The following is a 24,922-nucleotide window of genomic DNA, read 5'->3' on the forward strand; positions in this document are numbered from 1 at the left end:
AGGCAACATAGCCAGAGAACTGGTCTAACCCCCCTTTATTGTTCCAATTTTGTCCCCACATTTACAAGTCCTGGAGCAAAACTCTCACATGCACCTTCAGCAGCCTCTGGCTGTGAGTAGTCCAATAAACCAGGTTAACCAAACAGTAACCAGAGCAAGAAATTCAGTGAAGCAGGCAAACCGGGTTGACAAGTGCACACGAGGCTCTACAGATTCAACGCTTGTTCCCAACAAATGTCCCTCCCACCGACACCTCCTTACATTGCAGTCCTCAGGTGTGCCTTATGAAGAGAGGCAGGACATTCTCCTCCCTCGTAGCCTGCATTGTTCTTGCCTTCTCTCTTCTCTCCATGCTCTAGGATCGGGAGGGAGGAAGAGAGAGAGGGAGGGAGGGAGAGGGAGACTGGTACTGTCACTAGCTTCTTGGTATCTTCCTCTGCTGAGCAAGAGTGATGGCACAATCAATCCAATGGACTTTTAGGAATTGTACCAGTATTGTACAATTGTACTTCAATAGAATGGCATTACTTGTAGTTCAGGGTCGAACTGTAGGGTCCTTTCTGCTGTCTGAGATTGGTGGTCTTCTTGCAGATGTTTCATTACCCAACTCAGTCCCCTCATCAGTGCTAGAAGGGAGTGGGATTTGCTCTCTGTTTATAGATAAGCTCTTTGATTGTCTCATCTTGAATGATGTGCTTCAATTCTCTGTTTTATTTATTGTCAAGACAGAGCTGATCACTGTGGGATTAATGTTCTTTTAAACAGACTCTGGTGTGTTTGATGCTTTCCTCAAGCATCAGTGCATGTAGTGTACAATTCTCCAACTTAATCTTTATTTCAGACTGGTGGCCTCATGTCTTTGGGGTTTGATTCTGTAAGCAATTTCAGAAAACCACCCAAACCTGTATTCTTACATCAGATTCTTTCTTATTATACTTGTGGTGATTAAGTGCTGTAAAAATATAACAAAGAAAAAAAAGTATATAAAAAATTGGGTGATCCTGTAGGTTGTTGCTGGCAGGGGTTGGCTTGGGGACAGAGAGGATCCCTTCTTTGAGAAGGGTATTCCCAACATGCCTAACAGCAGCCACAGATTCCATAGATCAAGTAGGTCTCCCTTCAGAATGAGACAATTCGCTGTGGCCAACTTGTCACAGCCAACTCACTGCAGGCAACTCACCATGGCCAACTCGCCGCTGGACATTTTAACATAATTATTTATTTTAAGGATTATTTTATTTTTTGTCATTCACGTTTCATTTTTGCCCTCCGTTTGCATCCTTTCTCTAATAATATTCTATTCAGGCATGAAATCCTCTTACCTTCGGTACCGGTTCGGAACTGGGAATGTTCGCACGCTGCGCTTCTGCACATACGCAGAACCTTCTGTGCATGCGCAGAGCATCCATGATGATGTCTGGGCAGGTGGGTGGAGCCTTCTGCCGCTGCCACTACCGGTTCATTTGAACCGGCTTGAACCTGCTGAATATCACCTCTGATTCTATTCCACCATTTCTTTGATGTTAGTGTGATTGGTGTCCTGAAGTGAGTTGTCCCACGGTACCTTGGCTGCCACGAGTTGGCCACAATAAATTGGTTGTAGCGAGTTATCATAAACCCGTCTCCCTTAGCCAATTGTAGAATTCTAAATGACCCGAAGGATCTGTTCGGTTGTACAAACTAGCAGTGTATGTGTTTAGCTTTGTGATGATGAGATGGGATGAATTTCATAGGGGAGGACACCCATGACCATTCGATTATGCTTCTCCAGTTGGCAAACCAAATGAAGAAGGGACATCAATCTGCCAGGCAAACTGCAGACTGTGACAGGAGAGGCCGCTTGGTATATGTATGTGTATGTGTGGGAAACACATTGCCTGGAGAAGCTTAGCTTCCGGATATCGTGAAAGCCAGATACCAAATGCAAGACAATGTACATTGTTAGGGATTTCAATTTTTATTCTGGATCTACACTTTCCCTTCTGATTCTTAGGTGCATATGTGACGGCTGCCACCTTGACAGACCCCAGAGATTGAAACGGGGACCTCCAGAGCTGAAAGCGTGAGTCTCTACAGCTAAAGAGCCAGGCTCTGAAACAGGCTGTAAAAGACTCTTCATGTCTTTTTGTGGACTAGCCGCACAAAGGGAAAGTTTATATGGAGAGATAGATCCCTTCCCTCCAGCCCAGGTTTCCCTAGATCGAGCCAATCAGGAATATCTTATGTTCTTTAGCTCTCCAATTGTTTCAGGGTTAGGAAGAGCTGCATCAGATTATTATTTTTCTGCCTGAGATAGAATAGCAACTACACGCCCTATCTCCAAACCAAGGTGCATCATATTTAATATTGATCGGGGGGGGGGGTTTCTTAAGCTAAAAGAAGAGATAGATCATAATAAGGATTTATAGACGTCCAGGGTATCCATTGGGGGAAGACAAGGAAGGTAGTTGAGGACCCAGGTGTGATGACATCCATCATGCCAACCCTACAACCTCATACTCTGTTTCCCCAAAAATAAGACGAGGATAATAAGCCCAATCGGGCTTTTGAGCACATGCACTAAAATTAGCCCTCTCCTGAAAATATTGCAACACAGCAGCAGCCATGAGATGATCCCATCGCTGTCTCCTGCACCTCAAAAATAATAAGGCCTCCCCAAAAATAAGACCAAATGCTAATTTCAGGGGTCAAAAGAAAATAAGATCCTGTCTTAATTGCGGGGAAACACAGTACTTGCTTTTTAGACCATTATGATGCAACTATGTTGTCATTGACTGAATTCATTATTGTACTTGTGTCAACATTATTACATCATCATGGTTTGTTGCAGACCCTGCTGAAGTCCCTGGAAGATGCTTTTTATTATTTTTTTAATGCAATGAAGATTAAATTATTTGATGCTTGCAGAATCCAATCTGAGTCGGTCACCGGGACCAGAGGTTTAGTCTTTTGAGCTTTTGGACTCGTGCTGCAGCCCATCCTCAGGGAATGTCCGTCTCACCGGAACGTGTGCTTTGGGCTATTCTATGCATAGTATTTATGTGGTGTCTGGTTGTGTGTGACTAATTAGCTGGTGATTGGGGTGTTGATGGCCAGCTATTAAGTCATTGGTGGTTGTTACTTTGTACTCCCAAGTCCTCTGTCTCCTAAGCACTTGATAAACTGGTGATAAATCAACACTCCTGTTGACTGACCAAGGGGCCTGTTTCCCAGGCTTCAGTCATTTCCTTGGCTGTTTTTGTACCTGCTCAGCCAATATTGTGGCTTAATGACTCCAGGACAAGTCCAAATGCTCGGAAGAGTAAACCTCTGGTCCTGTTGACCAACCCAAATTGAATCCCGCAACATTATCCTGGGTCATATATATATAAATTTGCCTTCATTCATCTTTGAGGCTTAGCTACCCAATGGTAGGCTTGATTGGGGATGTTTGCAAATCGTTCATTTGTTTCTTCTCTTCGGTTATGGTGGGAAATGTTGTGGACAACCTCATGGCAGATCAAGAGAAGCGGCAAACTGAAAACACACCAAGAGGCATAGGAAACCTTTGCAAAAACAATTTAAGGGTACTATAGAATCTCTGGTCACAATCATAATTTGTTCCATAACTTTGGTTGCAACCTGATTTGGTGGTGACCTGAACCGAATTTTGGAAATTTGGCACACACAAAAAAATGGGAAAGAAGGGGAAATCAGATGCAGGGGAAAAAATTGTGAATTTTTTGGTCGGAACCTGATTTGGTCATTGTCAAAAGCGTTTGTGACTAGAAGTTCTACCGTATTTCAGACTTCTCCACCGAAGTCAGTCAGTCCAGCTTTAGATGTCTACATTCTGGAGTTTCCTAACACATTTTAGGAAAGTATATAGATAAATACCATGATCTGGCACATGAATTTTTAAACTTTGGCAGGCCAAGGGCCCTGTTAATTGGCTTTTGTTTTGCTTCAATTTTTTCTTCAATTTCAGACAGGGTCAAGAGTTCCGGTGGTAGAAAATTGATTGCCTTTTGACTGAACTTTTTTCCTCCCCTTTTTTATTCTTTTACCAAAACCCACCAGGTTCTCAAAGAACTTAGAGAATTGAGATTTGAATGGCAGATAAAAGAGTATGGCATTCATATTTCCAGATTTCAATATTTACAATGACGATTTGCATCATTCTAAGATCTAATTCTACCTCTCAGATTTGAAATGAATAATGTCTTATGTAGAGATGACCTAAGATAGAGTTCCACTTTCTGATATTTTGACTCTCCTTCCCATTCTCCATTTTTTTTTTAAAAAAATCTCTCAATAACAAAGTCCATTAAGGGTGCTATTTGGTGCATAGCATGATAGTTTATTTTAGCTGTCTAGTCAACATCTGAAACCATCTTTAGTAGACCCCTTATAAACAACTTTCTATGAATTGTTTTCGAGGAAGTCTTTATATTTTCTAATGAAGTTTTCTTTCCTTTACACCTATGACATCTATTCCTCTTTAAGCATGGAATACACCCTTGCTAAAGGGTTACCCTCAACAAAAAGATTCTTAACAATCAATCATTGTTAAGAAGAAATTTCAAACTCAAACCCATTTAGTTTTTTCCATACGTGTTCTTCCTTTTTCTGTTTCTTTTCCATTGTTCAGTTTCAGCCAGTAAGACTTGTTGACCTTATCCAATGTTGGTCATTTGGACTCGCACACTTAGCAAAGAATGGAAGCTGCACAACAAGTGTTTAATCCTCGTGAACACAAACATTTCCAGTCCTTAGAGCCGAGGTGGTGCAGTGGTTAGAGTGCAATACTGCAGGCTACTTCAGCTGCCTGTAATTTGGCAGTTTATCTCCCGAGGCTCAAGGTTGACTCAGCCTTCCATCCTTCCGAGGTGGGTAAAATGAGGACCCAGATTGTTGGGGGCAAATTGGCTGACACTGTAAACTGCTTAGAGAGGGCTGTAAAAGCATTATGGTTACGTCCAACCTGAGATGCTATTTAATTGTATAAATATTGGCGTTCTCAACATTTCGTAGTCGTATGTCCATCACTGGCTATCCCTTGTCGTCTTTTTCAAAGAAGTGATAGACGTGTTTGTCATTCATACAGATTAAACACATATAAGGGGAGAAAATGACAGAAAAGAGGAATCCGTTTTAATGCACGTTATTGTGGGCATGAATTAGGCAAGTACGGATAGTCCTTGACTTACAACAGTTTGTTTAGTGACCTTTCGAAGTTACGACAGCACCAAAAGAATGACGCGTGACCATTTTTCACACAACTGTTGCGGCCTCCCCAAGGTCACGTGATCAAAATTCACACACTTGTCAACTGACTCATATTTATGACGGGGTCACAGTATCCTGGGGTCACGCGATTCCCTTTTGTGACCTTCTGACAAGCCAAGTCAATGGGGAAGCCAGATTCACTTAACAAACACGTTCCTAACTTAACAACTGCAGTGATTCACTTAAGGACAGTGGTGAAGGAAGAAAATAAGACAAAACTCATTTAACAAACATCTCACTTAGCAAGAGAAATGTGGGTCTCAGTTGTGGTCGTAAGTTGAGGACTACCTGTAGTAGGTAAAATACGTCCATGAGGAAAATCGTACAAGAGCAGGAAGGTTACTATAGTGAATTCGAAACGTCATAGCTATAGGCCAGTGATGGCAAACCTTTTCGGCACTGAGAGCCCAAACCGCAATGTGCATGCATGTGTGCCTGAGTGACAGAAACCCACAGATCAGTTAGCCAGTGTGCAAGGGCATGCCAGCCAGCTAGTCCTCTGGTTTCCGGCACGCACCAGCACTTGCATGACTGTTTTTGGACTGTATTTCAGGCTGTTTTGGAGGGGCATTTTTGGGCTGTTTTTTGAGCCAAAAACGGGCCAAAAACAGCCTGAAAATGGCTCAGAAAACAACCTGGAAATGGCCCAGGAAACAACCTGTTTTTGGGCTGCTTTTCAGGCTGTTTTAAGACTGTTGGGGGGGGAATTTTTGGGCTGTTTTTCAGGTCAAAAACCACCTGAAAATGGCCCTTAAAACAGCCTGAAAATGACCCAGAAAACAGCCTGGAAATGGCCCAGAAAACAACCTGTTTTGGGGCTGCTTTTCAGGATGTTTTAATGCTGTTTTGGGGGGTATTTTTGGACTGTTTTTCAGGCTAAAATCAGGCCAAAAACAATCTGAAAATGTCCCTTAAAACAGCCTGAAAATGGTCCTTAAAACAGCCTGAAAATGTCCCTTAAAACAGCCTGAAAATGGTCCTTAAAACAGCCTGAAAATGATCCAAAAAACATGAAAATGGCCTGGAAAACGGCCTGTTTTTGGGGCTGCTTTTTGGGCCATTTTCCAGCGTTCCGGCACCCATGAAGACCAACTGGTGACAGTGTGCATACCCACAGAGAGGGTTCCGTGTGCCACCTCTGCCACGTGTGCCATCATGGCTATAGGTTGTAAGATGAAGTAAACACGATTTCTGCTGTATTCAGTCCTAGGACAGGTGAGACCATGGAGACTTAGATGGCTGTATACAATTCCTACCTTAGTCTGTTAACCTCGACTCATCTATAAAAGGGAGTTGTAATAAGACCCCCACCTATAAATCCGATCAGCAAATCTAATTTATAAGAATGGGTGATCTTAGCGGTGACAGAAAATAAATAATTTTTATTAACTCGGGTTTTAATAATACAATCATTCACTTTTATATGGGTCTTTTTTAACATTCCAAGCTATTACTTGTATTATTTTATCTCATTTATTTACCTGTATGTCATTTTTGTCATTTTCACAAATAACTCAAGGCAACAAACAAACAAACACACACACACACACACACACACACACACACACACACACTGTTCCTTCGTCCTCCTATTTCCGCCACAACAACCAACTTGTGAGTTGAGTTGGGCTGAGAAAGAGGGACTGGCCCAAAGTCGCCCACTTAGCTTTCATGCCTTCGGTAGTACTAGAACTCACAGTCTCCTGTTTTCTACCCTGGTGCCTTAACAACTAGGCCAAATAAGCTCCTATGGGTAGTCTTCAACTTACAACAATTCGTTTTAGTGACAACGGCACTGAAAAAATGTGACCTATGACTGTTTTTGTAGTATCCCCATAGGCACACGATCAAAATTCAGATGCTTGGCAATTGGTTCATACTTATGACCGTTGCAGCGCCCCGGCGTCACGTGATCCCCTTCTGATGAGCAAAGTCAATGGGGAAGCCAGATTCACTTAACAAACGGGTTACTAACGTAAAAGCTGCAGTGATTCACTTAACAACAGAGGCAAGAAAGGTCATAAAATGGAACAAAACTCCACTTAGCCAATGTCTCACTTAATAACAGGCATTTTGGGCTCCATCGTGATTGTAAGCCGAGGGCCCTATCCAACAAAATGAATTTCAGTGCGGAGAAAAGCAAAGTTTTACATTTAGGCAGGAAAAAGCAAGGGACAAGGGTTCCACCACAAATGCACGCACAACAAAAGCGTGCCTGACTAAACCGCGATGTCTAAAGCGCGGTGACAAAACCGCGCGACGAATGAGCGACTAATTAGCCCTAAAGCGCGCCGACAAAAGCGCGCCGACAGAAGCGTGCTGTAAAGTAACCCTAAACTTAACCCTAAACCTAACCCTAAACCTAACCCTAAACCTAACCCTAAACCTAACCCTAAACCTAACCCTAAACCTAACCCTAAACCTAACCCTAAACCTAACCTTAAACCTAAATGTAAATCTTATCTTAAAGTAAATCGCGCTTCTGTCGGCGCGCTGTTGTCGGCGCGCTGTTGTCGGCGCGCTTTTGACATCGTGGTTTTAGCGCCGCGGTGTTGTCGGCACGCTTATGACGTTCGCGCTTTTGTCGGGTCATGGGGACAAGTATAGATTAGGTGAGACCTGGCTCAAGAACAGTCACTATGGGAGGGACAATTGAAGTCCTAGTGGACGATCAAATGAATATATGCCAGCTGTATACGGCAGCAGCCAAAAAAGCTTATACAATCCTGGGTTGTATAAACAGAGGCATAGAATCAAGATCACGTGATTAGTACCGCTTTATAAAACCCTAGTAAGACCACACCTGGAATACTGCAACCGATTTTGGTCACCAGACTATAAAACAGATGTTGGGAAAAGTTCAGAGAAAAGCAACTAAGATGATCAAAGGCCCGGAGACCAAAACATAGGATAGGGGTCTGGCTAGTCTAAAGAAAAGAAGAATTAGTGGTGACATCATAGCAGTATTCCAGTACTTGAGGAGCTGCCACAAAGAAGAGGGGGTCAAATTATTCTCCAAAGCACTGCAGAAATCATGGGCGCTCCATCACTGTAGGTTTTCAAGAAGAGTCTAGACAGACATTTATCTGAAATAGTATAGGTTCTCCTGCTTGAGCAGGGAGCTGGACTAGAAGACCTCCAGGGTCCCTTCCAGCTCATTCATTTTAAGTTTTGGGATTGGGTGAGCCTATGGCTGATCTCAGTATTGTTATTTCCAAATTGAGAAGGGGGGAGAAAAAGCAGAATGCCAAGACAGTTGTATATCAGGATAAAATTTCAGTAAGGACTTTGTAGACCAAAGCTGAGTCTTAGCTACTATTCCCCCGGTAGTTTTCATACAGTTCACAAATCGCATTTTTGGCTTGTTCAGGATGGGACGGACGTCCAATATGAAATGGCTCTGTAATTTTTGTTCAATCACAAGCCACGGTGGCACAGTGGTTAGAGTGCAGTACAGCAGGCTACTTCTGCTGACTGCCAGCTGACTGCAATTTGGCAGTTCGAATCTCACCAGGCTCAAGGTTGACTCAGCCTTCCATCTTTCCAAGGTGGCTAAAATGAGGAGCCAGATTGTTGGGGATTGTAAAAGCACTATGAAGCGGTATATAAGTCTAAGTGCTATTGCTATTGATTCAGTCTTCCTTCCTTCCTTCCTTCCTTCCTTCCTTCCTTCCTTCCTTCCTTCCCCAGTGGTTAAATTGCAGTATTGCAGGCTAACTCTGCCCACTGCCAGGAGTTCAATCCTGATCAGCTCAAGGTTGACTCAGCCTTCCATCCTTCTGAGGGTGATAAAATTAGGACCTAGATTGTTGGGGCAATAGGCTGACTCTGTAAACCACTTAGAGAGGGTTGTAAAGCATTGTGAAGTGGTATATAAGTCTAAATGCTATTGCTATCAAAGGATTGTTTTGAGCCAGGGTAGAAAATGCTGGCGTGAAGGGACACACAAGTTGCAGCAAAGCTCAGATGGCCAGAGATTTCAGCAAGTGACACTGGCCTCCCTCAACTTACAACTATTCTAAGTTCCCACAGCAGTCAAAAAAAGTGACTGATGACTTTCACGCTTATGACTGTTGCAAACATCCCCACCAGAATTCACGTGCTTGTCAACTGGCATGTATTTATGACAGTTGTACCATCCTGCGTTCAGACAGTGACATTTTGTAACTTTCCCAGCTGACTTCTCTGACAAAGCAAACTCAAACGAGGGAAAGGTGGATTAGCTCAACGACCATACAGTCCACTTCAGGGATTAACAACTGCGGCAAACCAAGAACATAAAAACAAGGCCCCTCTCATTCATTTAACAGGTGCCTCACTTAGCAACCGAAACGCTGGGCTCAGTTATGGCTGTAAGTTGAGGGCTGCCTGTAAACCATGCAAAGCCAAAATCCTCATGTATTCTGTCAGGTACTCACATCCCCCTCCCCCAAAAAATGCTTTGCCAGGGACTATTTTGACAGGTAGGCAAACATTACAAGTTTTGCACCCCAACATTTGCACCTCACCAGGTTTCATCCCCATTTGCTTTTTGTCCTCGTTGTCATACACATTCTGTGCTCCCTCTTCAATTTCTATGTATTTCTTCTCTTCCCAGCTCCCCCCTCTTCTCTGCAGTCCAATGAACTCCCATCAAGGTTATCTATGTCAGGAAGGTTCATCATGAAGGGAGGATATTTGTAGCTCAGGGTTGACACGAGGGGGTCCTTGGTGCTCTCTGAGCTTCCTTTGTTTTCTTGCAGACGTTTCATGACCCAAACTAATTAACATCATTGTCAGAGTTTGTTGCATAAATTCAAATCCAAAAAGCCCACACAGATACCTGATGCAGCAGGATTCATTAACTTCTTTATATACATAAGAATAGATGAATAAATGTATAATACAAACTGGTGGTCCTTCCAAGTAAACACAAGCCAGGAGAGTTACAGGCAAACATAAGCACTTAATTTCATATCAGCAGTCAAGCCCAAGACAGACTGCTTGTTTACTTCTCAGAGCAGCAAACTGCTTAAGTTTCTGTTTCAATTCTCTGCACAGACTCAGATTTGTTCAAGCTCCCATTGGCTGATTTAGTTGCTATGCTTATTCATTGGCTGACCTTGTTACCATGTCTCTCCCAGTCATGAATATTCTAACAAATTTTGGACACTACTCTGTGTGTGTGTGTGTATATGTGTGTGTGTGTGTATATATATGTATATATATATACATACACACACACACATATATATACACACATACATACATATACATACATACATAAATACATAGATACACACACACATCTATCTATCTATTTATATCTATCATATATATATATGTACGTATGTATGTATATGTATATGTGTATGTATGTATGTATGTATGTATGTATGTATGTTGTATTTGTGCTGATAAATATATATTTATATATTTAAAGTCACAACCCCTGGTATGCCCCAATTATGGGAGGAAGCTAACTGCTTCCATTCTCTGTCCATTGGCTCGTCACAAGAGACCATCCAGACAGAAAGCCCAATATTTTACTGTTGCCTTTGTTACAAATACTATATATATGGCAGTTAGCTTCCTCCCATAATTGGGGCTTACCAGGGGTTGTGACTATATATATATAAATATATATAAATATATATAGTCACATATATATTTATTCTCATTTAGTCAGAGAGCATGGATCATCTTCAGTTCTTCTCTTTCTGTTTTGTTCCAGCATTTACAAAACTCTGCCAATTTCCACAATGCAGCTACAGTGTATGCAGGCAAACACAAGCAGTTAGTTCCATATCAGCAGACAAGCCCAGACAGACTGCTTGCTTACTTCTGTTCTCAGCTACTTCAAGCTGCCTGGCATGGCTCTCAGTCACCATCAAATAGTTCTCATTGGCTGACCCAGTTGCCATCCCTATACATTGGCTGACCTTGTTGCCATGTCTCTGCCAGTCATGAAAATTCTAACAATCATCACTAACACTGGCACTGATGACGTTACCTAGCTGTGTCATGAAACGTCCGCAAGAAAACAAGCAAGATCAGAGAGCACCAAGGACCCCTCCAGGTCCACCAAATTAGTTAGCGGAGAAACCCGTTTGGAAATGAAAAGATGCTTTTTCCCACCTGCCCTGGTAGTCCTTTATATGAAAATATTAAAGTGTTGACTTTATCTACCATGTGTGTCTCTTCCCTTCCCCCTTTTTTTCCCTTTTCTCTTTCATATTTTATTATAGTGATGGATCATTTCCTTATGACTCTGTTCCTTGGCAACAAAATAGTAACCAACCACCAGGTTCCCTATCGGTGGTCACGACAGTATGGGGTGTGACTAACACATCACAGAGCCAGGTAAGTATCTTTCTGGGAATCTTCTCTCCATTGCTTTTCTTTTTTTCCCAAGGGTGGTCAGATGGACTCCTCCCCTGCCCACAAAGGCTGAGCAATGTTTGGTCAGGGTGTAAGGTTGATTCAACAGGTAATTTCGCTCATGATGGAGTGTCCTATTGCTAGGGTGAAGCTGGGTGTCTTGCTGGATTGCTGTTGGCCAGTTTTAAGTAGACTATCTGGAAGATGCTGGTTTACTGGGACCTGTGCCGTTGAAAGAGATATGAGATATCTCTATGCTGGATGTTCGTTCTGAAATAAAAGTGCCCAACTCACAAGTACTGTGTTTCTAGAATTGTTAAGGCATGTGTGATGACCCAGGGAGATGACTCAAACAGCTGGGAATTCAAACCACCCCCTTTTTTTTGCTCCAAATCTTCCCAAACGCTCCCATGTTTCTGACAAGTCCCAGAGCAAAGTGATAACAAACCCTCACACAAAACCTCAAGCAGTCTCTGGCTGCAATTAATCCAGCCCAGCACTCTGTATACCAGGGCTGCACAGCCATAAATCCAGCAGGGCAAATCAAGGAGTTCAGAAAGCAAAAGATCCAGGTTATTAGTCCAGAGTGCCAGAAAGAATGCAAGAACTCTTGGAAAGTTCAAATATCGGTACTCAACTCTTCAGGAACTCCGTATTTGTTCCCGACAAATGCCCCTCCCCACAGCATCTCCTTAAGTCTCATTCCCAAGGTGTGCCTTGTGAAGATGGCTGGAGCACTCTTCTTCTAAGTAGCCTGCTCAATCTGTGTTGTTCATGCTTGTCTCCAATCTCCGAGCTCTTGGATCAGGAAAGGGTGGTCCTTGCTCCTCGCCTGTCTCTCATGTTCATCCTGCCCCTGTTCCTCCCAGTTTACAAGCTTTCCTAATCCTGAAAGGCCCTGGCCTTCCACATTTTTTTTCCTGAAGACAATGAAGCCGTCCCCTCAACCTCTGTCGGCTCAGGTTCCAGCTCATCTTCCCCCACAGATTCAGGATCTGAAGGGGGCATGACAGTATGTCTCTCTTTGTAGAGAAGCACTCATTGATGGCCACGATATTTTTAAAGATTGAAAAGTCTGTAAGTCACAGAAGATTGGATTTTGCTCACCCCTGTTCTGTGGATGGCCAGGGGATGGATGCAAATAGATCAGGCACCACAATCTTTGGGTCATCATAAAGTATTGAGACAAGCAATCGAGATTTGGATGCATGTCTTGTACAGATAATTCCTCTTTCCTACTTAGTGTGGCTTACTCTTAAAGCAGAAATATCTCCTAGACTTTTACTAAGGGTAAAACTTGTGACTTTGGACACGAGTTAATAATGTCCCCTTCTGAGAGTGCTGTAAGACTGGAAGTTGTTCTCTCTTCGGCTTGTCTGGAGTTCTTTTCTTTATTTCACAACTAGCTGATAACCCAGGGTTGCACAGGTATTTATATATAGGGGGAAAATATCCAGACCAAACGTAATGTTTGGGTTTTCCCCCTTACCAGAGGGAGCCCCCTATGGAGTACTTGAAGCCGTTACCATGGCAACTCCACTGCATTGTACAGTAGAAGCCATTTTACGACAATACAGTAGAAGCCAATTCAAGGCAAAGCAGGCTGTATTGTAACAGAATACACACCCCGAGGGGTGTTAGGGGTGTCTTACCCAACCCTGTGTAAATACTTACTCACAGTATTTGTTTCCAGAGAGTAAGTCATCTCTGTACTAAGTTTGGTTGAAATTGCAGGCGGGTTCCAGAGTTATGCTGGAACATACACACACACAGATACAGAGCCAGATAGATGGATGGATGGATGGATGGATGGATGGATGGATGGATGGATGGATGGATGGATTAGAGATAGATAGATAGATAGATAGATAGATAGATAGATAGATAGATAGATAGATAGATAGATAGATAGATAGATTCTGTTTACTCCACTGCAAAATTGAACCTTGATAGTTGATGGTGTCCATTGTGTGCCTATTAAACTTAAGCAAGCCACCAAGGGACTAATTATTTGGAGGGCTGAATCCAAGCAGGGCTGCAATCTTGGATTTTACTGATATGGCTACATAAGTTATGTGTCAGGCCTGCAGTTATAATCCAAAGGTGCTTTTACTAAAATGCATATGGTCTTTGGAATTTGTCTTTGGTGCATAAACTCTCAGTGTACATAAAAAGACAGGATACATTTGTCAAGAATCATAAGGTACCACACTTAGTGATAGTCATAGTGTACAAATAAGCAATCAAATCATACTAGGAAACAATCTATAAATCGTAAGGATACAAGCAACAAAGTTACAGTCCTGCAGTCATAAGTAGAAGAAGATGGGTGATAGGAACGATGAGAAGACTAATAGTAATGCAGCCTTAGTGAATACTTTGACAGTGGTGAAAGAATTATTTGTTTAGCAGAGAGATGGCATTCAGGAAAAACTGTCCTTGTGTCTAGTTGTTCTGGTGTGCAGTGCTCTATAGCATCATTTTGGGGATAGGAGATGAAACAATTTATGTCCAGGATGTGAGGGGTCTATAAATATTTTCATGGCCCCCTTTTTGACTTGTGCAGTGTATAGGTCCTCTAATGGAAGGCAGGTTGGCAGTAATTGTTTTTTCTGCAGTTCTGATTGTCCTCTGAAGTCTGTGTCTGTCTTGTTGAGTTGCAGAGCCAAACCAGACAGTTATAGAGGCGCAGATGACAGACTCAATAATTCATCTGTAGAACAGAATCAGCAACTCTTTGGGCAGTTTGAGCTTCCTGAGTTGGCGCAGAAAGAACATTCTTGGTGGTGCTTTTTTGATGATGTTTTGATGTTAGGTGTCCATTTTAAGTCTTGAGATATTTGAGAGTATTTTTTTCTTTCCTTTTATGTAAACTGACAGCATATGCACCAAAGACAAATTCCTTGTGTGTCCAATCATACTTGGCCAATAAAAAATTCATTCTCATTCTCATTCATTCTCTCTCTCTCTCTCTCTCTCTCTCTCTCTCTCTCTCTCTCCCTCCCTCCCTCCCTCCCTCCCTCCCTCCCTCCCTCCCTATCTATCTATCTATCTATCTATCCGTGTGGATAATTAACCAACGGAACAGCTTGCCTCTTAAAATCTCTACAGTTGCTTGTATGGATGTTCTCTAAGATGTCACCTTCCCTTTTAACCAGGTGCTGGGAAATCCCATGGCCAACGCCAACACTGCTATGAACCCAGCAGGCAACCCCATGGCTTCTGGGATGACGGCCAGCAATCCTGGCATGAATTCCCCTCAGTTTGCAGGACAGCAGCCGTCTTTCTCGGCCAAGGCCAGCTCCAACCAGTCCTACATTCAACAAAGCATGTACGGACGACCCACTGCATATCCCGGCAGTGGAGGCTTTGCGGGAAGGTAAGGCTGGGACAGAGGTTGCCCATTCCATGCTGGTTTGGAAGAGGCTTAGAGAAAAGAGATCAGGCGCCATCAGAATGTGATAGGAATTGAGTTGGGAGTCATCGGGACCGTTCTTTTCTGTATTCGTCACCCCTAAACAGAGAGATGAAACTTGAAGGGGCAATTTCCAAAGACATCCATGATAAACCATAGAGGTAACATGGGTTTTTAAAGACAAATTTGAAAAGTCTTCTTATAGGCCTAAGGATGGGGGAAATCCTAAAACAAACTTCAGAAACATACAGTTCTTAGCAAAACTATTTAGCTGCTATAAAAGGGAAGGGAAGGAAAGGGAAGGAAAAGGAAGTGAAGTAGAAAGGGAAGGGAAGAAGAGAAGAGGAAGAAGAAAGGAAAAAGGGAGAAGAAGAAAAGGGGAAGGGGAGGAGGAAAGGAAGGGGGAAAGGAAAGGAGAGGGGAGTAAAGGCAAGGAAAGGAAAGAGAGAGGGGAAAGAAGAGGAGAGGAAAGGAGAAAGGGGGGAAGGGGAGGGGAGGGGAAAGTTCAAATTTAAAGCAAAATATTTTCAGGAAGGATGAACTCAAAATACCTTCAGGAAAATGATTTGTACATGACTCAAGTCAATCAAATAAGGCATACAAACTAAGGTATAGTTTTATTTAACCACTGAATGCATGATGCAACACATAGACATATAAGTGGCTAACATTTTGCTGAGCATCTGTACGAAAGTTATTGATAGATAAAAATATTACAGTTTTGGTCAGGAGAACAAATGTTGAACATTAGCCAAACCAAATCAAAACATCCCTTTTGTGCTTGCCTGTAGAGAAAACCGGATTTAAATAATATTTAGAACAAAACGTCATGTTTTATTATCATTTGCATAATTTGAGACCCTCAAACGTGAAATTATTACTTTGTCACACATATGCCAACTTGTCGGAAATAATGTGCAAAGTGATTTCCAGATTAGAACCTTTTTGCACAAATCTTCGTTCAACTCCCAGATAGGAGATCTGTAATTTGAGCAGTCCTCACCCAGATCCAGTATGCTGGCACAAGGGAATAACTGTGACTCTTTCCCCCACCACTGTAACTGGGGTAGTGCGGAAATTAGTGAAGTTTGCTGGAATCTTCCCGTCTTCAAGGAACAACGTGAGAAGCCAAAAAAAGAAGAGATGAATATGTCGCATGTATTTAGAATAACAGAGTTGGAAGGGGACCTTGGAGGTCTTCTAGTCCAATCCCCTGCTTAGGCAGGAAACCTTATACCACTTCAGACAAATGGTTCTCCAACATCTTCTTTAAAACTTCCAGTGTTAGAGCATTCACAACTTCTGGAGGCAAGTCCTTCCACTGATCAATTGTTCTCACTGTCAGGAAATTTCTCCTTAGTTCCAAGTTGCTTCTCTCCTTGATTAGTTTCCACCCAATTTCCCAATGTTTTCCATACTAGATTGGGGTATTGTCCTGAGAAGTCAAATCGATTGGGAGTTAATTAAGAGCATAAAAACCCACACAAACCCAATAAATGGGAATTTTCAGGAGATGATGTACTCAGGAGGACTTGGTGGCTCACGTTGTAGGAGGCTGAGCCTGCGCACCGCTGAGACTGGTGGCTTGGTTCCTGTGAGTGAATAAACCAGGTAGGGACAGGAAAGGACGCTTCCCCCCCCCCCCCAATTGCATACCAGCCTACCGGCATCCCACAACAAAAGCTAACACACCCGAAAAAATTCCTTTCACAGAGGCAGCCAGCCACCTTGGTGATCCCTGGCTAACACATGCCATACACTTTAAAAAACAACAACACTCAGAATGAAATATGGACAGTTGTGCCTGCAAAATGAATAAGGGAAACACGTAGTCATTTTTTGGGAGCATCTGTAATTATGCACGGATGCATTTGGGATGCGATTGCATTGCTGATGTTCCCAGAACTCTCTAGTTGTCATCTCCATTTGGGACCCACATTTTCATGTTAAAATTCCCCGCATGCATTATTACAAATGCAAACTAAGAGAATAACAGAGTTGGAAGGGACCTTGGAGGTCTTCTAGTCAAACCCCTGCTCAAGCAGGAGACCATATACTATATCAGACAAATGGTTGTCCAGTCTCTTCTTGAAAAGCTCCAGTGATGGAGGATCCACAGCTTCTGAAGAAAAACCTTTAATTGTTCTCACAGTCAGCAAATTTCTCCTTATTTCCAGGTTGCTTTTCTCCTTGATCAGTTTCCACCCATTACTTCTTATACTGCCCTCAGGTGCTTTGGAGAATAGTTTGATTCCCTCTTCTTTGTGGCAGCCCCTGAGATATTGGAACACTGCTGTCATGTCTCCCCTAGTCCTTTTCATTAAACTAGAGCTATCTAATTCCAGCAACCGTTCTTTACATGTTTTAGCCTCCAGTCCCCTAATCATCTTTGTTGCTCTTCTCTGCACTCTTTCTAGAGTCTCCACATCTTTTTTACATTGTGGCGACCAAAACTGAGTGCAGTATTCCAAGTGTGGCCTTACCAAGGCCTTATAAAGTGATATTAACACTTCACATGATCTTGATTCTATCCTATTCTATCTTCTGGTTGCCTCCAGAAGTTTTTCACAAGAGATTGGACAACCATTTGTTGAAATGATCTAGAAGATCTCCAAAGTCCCTTCCAACTGTTATTCTCTTATAATATCTCCATAGTTTGCCAGAGACAGAAGCAAACCCACACTGAATTGAACCCCCAATACCCACCTCTCCATGATATGTTCTTTTCATGCCTTGCATGGGCAATGATTTATATGTTTTAGCCTCCAGTCTCCTAACCATATGTATTGCTCTTCTCTGTACTCTTTCCAGAGTCTTGGCATCATGGGGACCACAAGTGGATGCAGTATTTATTCCAAACGTGGTCTTAGCAAGGCACTCTAAAGTGCCACCAACACTTCGCGTGATCTTGAGGTTCCACCACAAATGCGCGCACAACAAAAGCGCGCCTAACTAAACCGCGGTGTCTAAAGCACGGTGTCTAAAGCGCGGTGACAAAACCGCGCGACGAATGAGCGACTAATTAGCCCTAAAGCGCGCCAACAAAAGCGCGCCGACAGAAGCGCGCTGTAACTTAACCCTAAACCTAACCCTAACCCTAACCCTAAACCTAAACCTAAACCTAACCCTAAACCTAACTGTTGTCGGCGCACTTTTGACATCGCGGTTTTAGCGCCGCGGTGTTGTCGGCGCGCTTATGACGTTCGCGCTTTTGACGGGTCACGGATCTTGATTCTGTCCCTCTGTTGATGCAGCCTGGGACCGTATTGGCAAAGTTTTGGTGGCTCAAACACTGATGTCCGTCCATTTGATTTCTCTCCCACAGCTATCCAGGAGGCCCTAATAACCCTGCGGGAATGGGGATGCCACCGCACACCCGACCCCCTACTGATTTCACTCAACCAGCTGCTGCCGCCGCCGCTGCAGCTGTTGCTGCTGCCGCCGCCACTGCCACAGCTACAGCTACCGCAACCGTTGCAGCGCTGCAGGAAACTCAAAATAAAGAAATGAATCAATACGGACCGGTAAGCATGCCAGTTCATGTCCATTTGAGGGGGGGGGGGAATTTTTCATTCTAATGGTGTTTGGGTAGAAGTAGAGATCATAGAGGGGGTACCATGGCTTGAGTGAGTTAAAGACCCTGAGCTTGTCCTCTGGACAGCTGAGGTTCAAGACCCAAGCTCTGCACAACGGGTAAGTTTCTGTCCTGCTCCACCTCCTTCCCACTTAGCAATTTGAAAGCATTGTATAAAAATAAAATTAAAGGGAAAAAAAGACTGACAGGGAAAACATTTACCTTTAGAGATCATAGGGGATGAAATCCAGCCTGGCTTTCAGTAAGTTCACCCTGAAGGGATGGTTGTCCATCTTCTCACCAAAAAGTATAACTTATTTCTCTTTTAAAAGAAGAAGGGGAGGTATAACTATTGCAGATTCACAGGTTCGAGGTTTAATGCTGCAAGAGCCATAAGGGCGAATAAGTTATTGTACAATTTGTTTTTGTTTGTTTGTTTGTTTTTGTTTTGAGATGTGCTGATGACATCTGGCTGCTGGTTCAAACAAGGGCAGTGTGCTGACCTAGGCTTTCTTAAAAAGCATGAGGCAGAGTCTTGGTCCCAGCAAAACCCCTTTTATTTACACAACTGTGAATTCCTTTCATTCACCGTCAGCGAGGCTTTAGCAAACAGTCTTTCGGAGGAATATTTATCAACACAAACCTTATCTCACTTGGCAAGCTGCCAAATAACTAGTTTCCAAATGCAGGGCAAGGCCAAACTTGGAACAGTCTCTTATAGTCAAAAACAGAATTTTGCACTCTTGAAATGACCAAAGGAACAAATAGTTTCCTGCAAAAGCCCACTCCTCATTCGCTCCTCTTTTTTTCCTATGGGAGGGGCCAATCACCTCCAAGATGTGGCTTTACTCCCAAGTCGACCCTGCTTTCTTAGTTGTTCTTGTCTTCTGGCAGCTCTGTGCATGCACACACTGGGAACAGGCTCCAGCTGTTCCTCTGCCTCACTGCTGTCTAGCTCCCTCTCTGCCTCCGACGTAGAGCCCTCGTCTGAGCTTTCCTCAATTCCCAGGACTGGCCCATGTTCCTCCCCAACCTCCTCACTGTCCGACTCTGCTGCCAGCTCCCCTGACCGCCAACGGGCCACAGATGCAGTGGGCTGAAATTGTTCTGAACCAAACTTTTTGAGATTTCCCAAAGAAGCTTGCTATACCCTTATCAGACAGGATGAATTTTGTAGTGAAACTCAACCATGGCAGAAATTATAGCGACAAAGTAAAAGATAAAGACTCATGGGGCTGGAAAGGACCTTGGAGGTCTTCTAGTCCAAACCCCTGCCCAAGGAAGGCGTCCTTGGGCCATCCCACACAAATGGTTGTCCATTAAAAACCTCTAGTGACGGAGCACCCACAACTCCAGGAGGCAAATTGTGGCAATTAACTCTTCTCACGGTCAGGAAATTCCTCTTTATTTCCAAATTGATTGCCCTCTGATGAGCTTCCACGCATTGCTTCTTGTCCTGCCCTTAAGTGCCATGGATAATAAACCATTATTAATAAAAAGAAATGTTAGCTTATCTTCCAGTTGACTTAAGCACTGGTAGTTTCTTGTCCATGACTGCATACTACCAATCCCATGTCCTTGTCTTTTTCCCAGATATTTTCCCCCTTCACAGCTTAGACTAGAAGTAAAAGACAAGAGCCGGGATGGCCAACCTGTGGCACATGTGCCAGAGGTGACACGCAGAGCCCTCGCTTTGAGCATGCGCATCGTCACCAGCTGCTCTTCTGGTTTCCAGCATGCACATCAGAGGTGGGTTGCTCCCGGTTTGGCCAAACCGGTAATAGCAGCGGCAGGATGCCCCGCCCACCTGCCCAGATGCTCCTGCATATACGCGGGAGCGTGCCTGAACTGGTAGTAAAAATATTTGCAACCCACCACTGGTGCACTTGGTCTTCATGGCCAGCTGGTCTTCGTGGGTGATGGAGCACCAGAAAATGGCCAAAAACCAGGCCATTTTTCGGGTTATTTCAAGGGCCTTTTCAGGACTGTTTTCAGGCCATTCTCAGGCTGTTTTGGGGGCATTTTTGGCCCAAAAATGGTCTGAAAAATGCTCCAAATTGGCCAGAAAATGGCCTGAACAACTGCTCAAAAACTGCCAGAAAATGGCCTGAAAACAGCCTGAAAAATGGCCAAAAAACAAGCATGCGTGCTAGTCAGCTGGTCTTTGTGTTTCCGGTACTCCAGTGCACGCGCATGCAACTGCAAGGATTCACTTAACAACCGTGGCAAGAAAGGTCGTAAAATGGGGAAAAATTCATTTTACAAATGTCTCACTCAGCAACAGAAATTTGGGACTCCGTTGTGGTCGTAAGTCGAGGACTTCCCGTATATGTTCGTTTCTAGACTAATACAGGCTACGATATAAGAATCCATTCTTTTATTTTGTAATATTACCCTTTTTTATTCTATTTAATATTATTCTTATTCTCATTTGTTGATATTTAGAAACAGTATTAGGATCTATCTCTGCTGGTAAATTAAAAAATAAAGCATAGCATTTTTTTATTATATTTTAACTCCATAAACTACATCCCACTTAAAAATAGGTTCTATTCACATTTTTAAACAACTTTATTTTTATTTGGAACCTTCTTAACTAACCCCTGCTTTTTAATGAATATCATAAATCTTTCTAAATACACTGAATTTCATTGTCCTGATTTATCGCTGTTATCTCCATCTGTGTTTTAATTCCTGCAAATTATTGATACTTTATGCTTTTTCTAACTTTATAATGGGGTTAATTGTATCTGCGAATATTAATGCAAAATAATCTGCATCCAGACAAATTTGTTTTATTTTGCTCCTTTCATATTCATTCAGTTATAATTATTTATCTAATTATAACTTCTAGTAATTGCAAGCAAATTACATATTAGAGGGCAGATAACCAGAAATAGGCTTATCTGCTATGTTCATGTGACTAATTAAACTTTGCAATTTGCCATTACTCTCAATTTCAGCCAGTATGGTCTTGTGGTTAAGCCACAAGGCTAGAGATTGTGAGTTCTAGTTCCATCATAAGCAGAAAGCCGGGTGGGTGACTTTGGACCAATCCCCAGGAGACTCTGAATTCTAGTCCCACCTTAGGCATGAAAGCTGAGTGAATGATTTTAGGCCACTCACCAGGATTCAGTGAGTTCTAGTCCCACCTTAAGCAGGAAAGCCAGCTGAGTGACTTTGAGCCAATCACCAGGAGTCAGTGAGTTCCAGTCCCACCTGAGGCATGAAAGCCAGCCGATAATTGTTCATTATGTAGAAAATCAGATAGCTCAATTGATGTATCTAATGGTGTTCCTTTATTACATCAACCTAGATGTAATAATTTCATAATCAGGAATCACCAGGAAAATTGATCTCTTATGATTTTCGATAATCAACCTTGCTCTTCAAAGGTTGTAACTTTTAAGAGTCCAAGAACGATTGCTTACCTGCCCCTGGGGTATATTTTAATCCCATTCTATATTAGAAGAGTTGTGGTGGTGGTGTGGTGGTTGTTTTAATTAGTGGGGTCTCATTCATTTCTTCTTTAAAGTGTAGAGGGGCTTGTGTTCTGACTGAGGCTTCCTAAGAGCATGAAGCAAACTCCTTGTTCTGACAAAAACTCCTTTTATTAATTTATTTTGAATTCTGCTCATTCACATCCAGCAAAGTCTTTCAAGGGAGGATTTACAGTCACAGACCTTATCTGGCTTGGAGAGCTGACAAGCCAATATCTGCAGAACTTGGCAAGGCATCTTGGAGAGTCATGAACCAATTACGCCAACGAATTGTCTCCTGCAAACTCCACTCCCCTTTCGCTCCTCTTTTATTTTCTCTGGGAAGGGCCATTCATCGTCCATCCACTGTGGCCTTACTCCCAAATTGACCCCTATTCTTTACCCCTTCATCTGACAACTCTGTGCATGCACACACTTTGAACAGACTCCAGCTGTTCATCTGCCTAACTGATGTCTGACTCTGAAGGCAGCTGATAACTGGCATACGCTGGCCCCCTCTCTGCCTCCAACACAAACCCCTCATCAGAGCCTCCCCCAGACTCCAGGACTGTCTCATGTTCCTCCCCAACCTCCTCACTGTCCGAATCTGCTGCCAGCTGTTCTGGCCACAACAGCGTGTTACTAAAAGGGCAGTAGTAATTTTGTAAATCAGTCATAATTAGTCGATGTGTACAGCATCACTTTCACTTATTTTTTGCTTGTTCGTGTCTTCATCCCTTGCCGCTTTTCCAGAATTTTTTTCTTAAAAAAATAAATAAAATAGATTTGATATGTTGGGCTAGTCTCAGTTGACCTCAGAAAGGATTTTGAAAAGAGATTACAGAGGAATTAGAAGCTTTATCCCAGATCAGAGAGTGAAGGGAAGGGAATGCCAAAGGGGAAAGGAAAAGACTGCATTTGGCCTGGGATATGTTTCTGTTTCAAATGTTGCAGTTTGTAAAAGAGACTTTTCCACTTCCTGTTAAGCCAGATTTGCAGAAACGCCTGCAAAAATTGAAACACGGGTTCAAAAAAGAAAATTAAAAGAACAACAAAAAGATATTTAAACAGTAGAATTTAAAAGAGCGATTCCTTCCCACATACACCTCAAGATGAGGTGGACTGGTTGCTTTCGTGGTGTGGAGACAATAACTTGGTCCTTAACATCAATAGGATCAAGGAGCTTATAGTGGACTATAGAAGGAATAGATCAGACATCCAGCCCTTGCTTATCAATGGAGACCAAGTGGAGCAAGTGGCCAGTTTAAGTTTTTGGGTGTTATCATAAAAGAGGACCTGACCTGGGGCACTAACATTGCAGCACTGGTCAAAAGGGCCCAACAGAGATGATGCTACCTGAGACTTCTCAGGAAACAGAAACTGGATGAAACACTGCTGGTGACCTTCCACCGCTGCACCGTAGAGAGTATTTCAACTTACTGCACCAGTGTATGGTTTGCCAATTGCACAGGGGCAGATAGGACAGCGCTCCAGAGGGTCAATGTCATTTTTCACACTTACGACCCCTGCAACATCCCCGGGATCATGTGATCTACATGCGGAGGCTTGACAACGGGTTCATATTAATGATGGTTGTGGTTTCCCCAGGGTCACGTCATCTGTTTTTGCGACCTTCTGACAAGCAAAGTCGATAGGGAAGCCAGATTCGCTTAACAACCGTATGACTAATTTAACAACTGCAGGGATTCCCTCTTCACAAAGGTGGCAAGAAAAGTTGTAAAATGGGACAAAACTCAACCAACTTCTCACTCAACAACATAAATTCTGAGCTCCGTTGTGATCATAAGTCGAGGACTGAAATCAAATCCAAAATTTAGGCATTCACACACATTTTTGCTGATGGGTATGGACATGTTTACACTGCTTCTTAGCAGAAGCAGATTGAGTGCTTCCTGGTTTCATACATTTTTATCTTTAACCTCCCAATCGGATGGTTCCCAGACTGACCAGGAGCAATCTTGATCAGCCCAAGTTCACTGGAGATGAGTTCTTTCTAGTCATCAAACCCAGTTTCTGAACCGGTAGTTAAAAAAATACTTTAAGTAAAAAAAAAAAGTAGTTCCGACAATCAGCTGTGCCTGATTGTCTGTGATGTTCCTGCTTTTTGCAGGGGCCGCTTTGTGTGAAGTCCAGCTAATTTTACATTGTGTGAGTGTCAGTTGCGCAGTTTTTGCGATATTTTTGTGTAAAGTGTGATAGTTGGTTTTTGAGCTCTCTGTGAGGTTCCTGCTTGTTGCAGGGGCTGTTTTGTGTGAAGTCCAGCTGCTTTTACATTGTGTGTGAGTCAGTTGTGCAGCCATGCCCACCCGGTCATATGACCACCAAGCCACACCCACCTTGTCACATGACCATCAAGCCATGCCCACAGACCCAGTAGGGAAAATTTTTGAATTTCACCACTGCCAAGTTTGCTGCTAGCCCATCCAGATATTGCTGAGTCCACTGGCCAAAATGTTGCATTTCTTTGTCCCATGGCCTTAGGAGAGATGAGCTCCTATGTTCAGTTCGAAAAAGGCATGGGAAAAGAGCCGAGGTGGCGCAGTGGTTAAATGCAGCACTGCAGGCTACTTCAGCTGACTGCAGTTCTGCAGTTCAAATCTCACTGGCTCAGGGTTGACTCAGCCTTCCATCCTTCCGAGGTGGGTAAAATGAGGACCCGGATTCTTGTTGAGGGCAATATGCTGACTCTGTAAACTGCTTAGAGAGGGCTGAAAGCCCTATGAAGTGGTATATAAGTCTAACTGCTATTGCTATTGCTAACGTAACTCCCGGGCCCATGGAAGTTAAGCAGGAGGGTTTCCACGA

The 24,922-nt window shown here is 43.1% G+C and overlaps 1 protein-coding gene across 5 annotated transcripts in view; it reads left to right on the forward strand.

Moving 5' to 3' along the window:
* The window catches only part of ZMIZ1 (zinc finger MIZ-type containing 1), a 430,799-nt gene that overhangs the window by 363,729 nt on the left and 42,148 nt on the right, over nucleotides 1-24,922 (forward strand). For 4 of the 5 annotated variants that reach the window (XM_032231512.1, XM_032231507.1, XM_032231509.1 and 1 more), the window contains exons 9-12: nucleotides 1,994-2,062; nucleotides 11,496-11,610; nucleotides 14,787-15,007; nucleotides 18,369-18,567. In XM_032231512.1, coding sequence (XP_032087403.1) covers nucleotides 1,994-2,062; nucleotides 11,496-11,610; nucleotides 14,787-15,007; nucleotides 18,369-18,567 — 604 coding nt within the window. The remainder of the gene's footprint in view (nucleotides 1-1,993; nucleotides 2,063-11,495; nucleotides 11,611-14,786; nucleotides 15,008-18,368; nucleotides 18,568-24,922) is intronic. The other variant, XM_032231511.1, reaches the window with a different exon arrangement.

This window comes from Thamnophis elegans, chromosome 15 (genome assembly GCF_009769535.1).
Source record: "Thamnophis elegans isolate rThaEle1 chromosome 15, rThaEle1.pri, whole genome shotgun sequence".
Lineage (NCBI taxonomy): Eukaryota > Metazoa > Chordata > Lepidosauria > Squamata > Colubridae > Thamnophis > Thamnophis elegans.